Source organism: Sinocyclocheilus anshuiensis, unplaced genomic scaffold, assembly GCF_001515605.1.
Source record: "Sinocyclocheilus anshuiensis isolate Anshui unplaced genomic scaffold, SAMN03320099.WGS_v1.1 scaffold1182, whole genome shotgun sequence".
In the NCBI taxonomy this organism is placed as follows: Eukaryota; Metazoa; Chordata; class Actinopteri; order Cypriniformes; family Cyprinidae; genus Sinocyclocheilus; species Sinocyclocheilus anshuiensis.
This window is the reverse complement of record NW_015558653.1, coordinates 162,629-164,686: the sequence shown is the minus strand read 5'-3', so window position 1 is coordinate 164,686 and position 2,058 is coordinate 162,629. Positions and strand designations below refer to the sequence as shown.

At 40.4% G+C, this 2,058-nt stretch overlaps 1 protein-coding gene across 3 annotated transcripts in view; it reads right to left on the bottom strand.

The window, feature by feature from the left end:
* tm2d3 (TM2 domain containing 3) overlaps nt 1–2,058 on the bottom strand; it is a 10,840-nt gene that overhangs the window by 4,934 nt on the left and 3,848 nt on the right. For all 3 annotated transcript variants that reach the window (XM_016477121.1, XM_016477123.1, XM_016477122.1), the window contains exons 4-5: nt 1,683–1,857; nt 458–533 (exon numbers count right to left, since the gene is read on the bottom strand). In XM_016477121.1, coding sequence (XP_016332607.1) covers nt 458–533; nt 1,683–1,857 — 251 coding nt within the window. The remainder of the gene's footprint in view (nt 1–457; nt 534–1,682; nt 1,858–2,058) is intronic.

Sequence of the window (2,058 nt, the reverse complement as noted above, 5' to 3'; positions counted from 1 at the left end):
TTCTATTCTATTCTATTCTATCAGTTTAAATGCTTCAGTTTGTTTTCTGTTCTATTCTATTCTATTCTATCCTATTCTATTCTATTCTATTCTATCAGTTTAAATGCTTCAGTTTGTTTTCTGTTCTATTCTATTCTATTCTATCCTATTCTATTCTATTCTATTCTATCAGTTTAAATGCTTCAGTTTGTGTTCTATTCGATTCTATTTTATTTTTTTCTATCAGTTTAAATAGTTATCAAAATAGTTATGGTTATATTTATCAATGTAGTTATTGTTTTATTTATTGTTATTGCGGGCCGTTCACACCGAACGCGTGTGGAATGGTTTTAAAAAAGCGAACAGTGAATTTACTCATAAATCAAATCCAGATGAAAGTACGGAAGCTCATACAGGTGTATGACATCATACTAACACACAACTCTCATGTTTATGATTCAGATGAGTGCGAGGTCACCTGAGGGCCAGAGCCGTGGACCACTTATATCCTCCAGTCCAGTTACAGAACAGACGCTTCTGAAACACTCGCTTCCCTGTGAATGACACACATGAAGGAAGACGCCTGTTAAAACTCTGAATGCTGAACACAAAAGAATGCCATAACTGAAATCAATGGGGACTAGCAACTGAACAATCTTCAAAATATCTGCTTTTGTGTTCAGCAGAAGAAAGAAACTCGAGGGAGAGTAAATGATGACAGAATATTCATTTTTGGGTGAACTGTCCCTTTAAGGACCTCTAATGTTGGGTGAATTTCCTTTAAGTAAAGTATTCATTTACATTCATGCATCTGGCAGACGCTTTCATCCAAAGTGACTTACATTGAACTTAAAGGGGTCATCGGATGCCCATTTTCCACAAGTTGATTAAATACAATCTTAATGAAAAGTCTGTAACATAGTTTGGTTAAAATTTCTCAATGGTAGTGTAAAAAACACCTCTTTTACCCAGTCAAAAACAGCTCCAGAGCAAGCCATTTTGGTGCATGTCCCTTTAAATGTTAATGAGCTCTGCTGACCAGTGAAACAATGGCAGTCTGATGACAGCTCACTCAGGGCGGAGCTAAGGTAAGACACCTCTGCTCCGGCGGTGAAACAATGGCGGACTGAAGACAGCTCACTCAGGGCGGGTCTGAGGAAAACGCCAGTGTCGATCAAACAATCATGGGAGGGGCCTGGGTCTGTGTGACATCATACACCCAAAGAAGCTGAGAACAGTTTGATTTGAGAAAGGGAATATTATTTATAGAGATAAAAAAAAAACACTGAGTGGATTTTTATCATTTTAGGGTGGTTGTGTACACACACTGGCAACACACATTTCAGTTTAAACAGCTTGTAAAAGTGCATGTAGCATCTAGGGATGTAACGATTAACCGCGAGCCGGGTTAAAATCGATTCAAATATGTCAAGGACACATTTAATTTATAATTTGTCTTAAATTTCATTTTGTTAAAAGAAAACCGTGAATCGAATCGTGTGTTGAGTGAATCGTTACATCCCTAGTAGCATCCTATGACCCCTTTAAGGTACACATGTGATCAGTCAATGCACTCCCTGGGACTCAAACCCATGACCTTGGTGTTGCTAGCGCTGAGATCTATCGCAGTCTGTAGTCATGCATTTATTGTTTTTGGTTATGCAGCACAAAGTGTGTGTGAAGCATGATGGCGCAGCTCGTACCCAGGCAGTGCACATGCTCCAGAACCTCACAGCTGGCGTTATAGCGTCTGCGCGGACACGACACCGTCATGCAGCTGGTGGAGTTCGAGCAGCGGTACTGAGACGGATCCAGCTGCCAACAGAAGCGGCAGTCCAGCGTCATCGAGAAGTTCTGCTGCGGCTGACTCCGCTCGTTCTGAAACACACACACAAACAGGAATGCAACGAATGCATCAAGCATCTGAGCTCTTATTAGCAAACAACCAACAGATCACTTATGAAATCAAATGCTTTAAAGGTGACATATCATGAAAATCTGACTTTTCCAGGTTGTAAGTGCTATAATCAGGTCCCCGGTGCATCTACCAACCAAGGAAACGTGAAAAAGATGAACCCA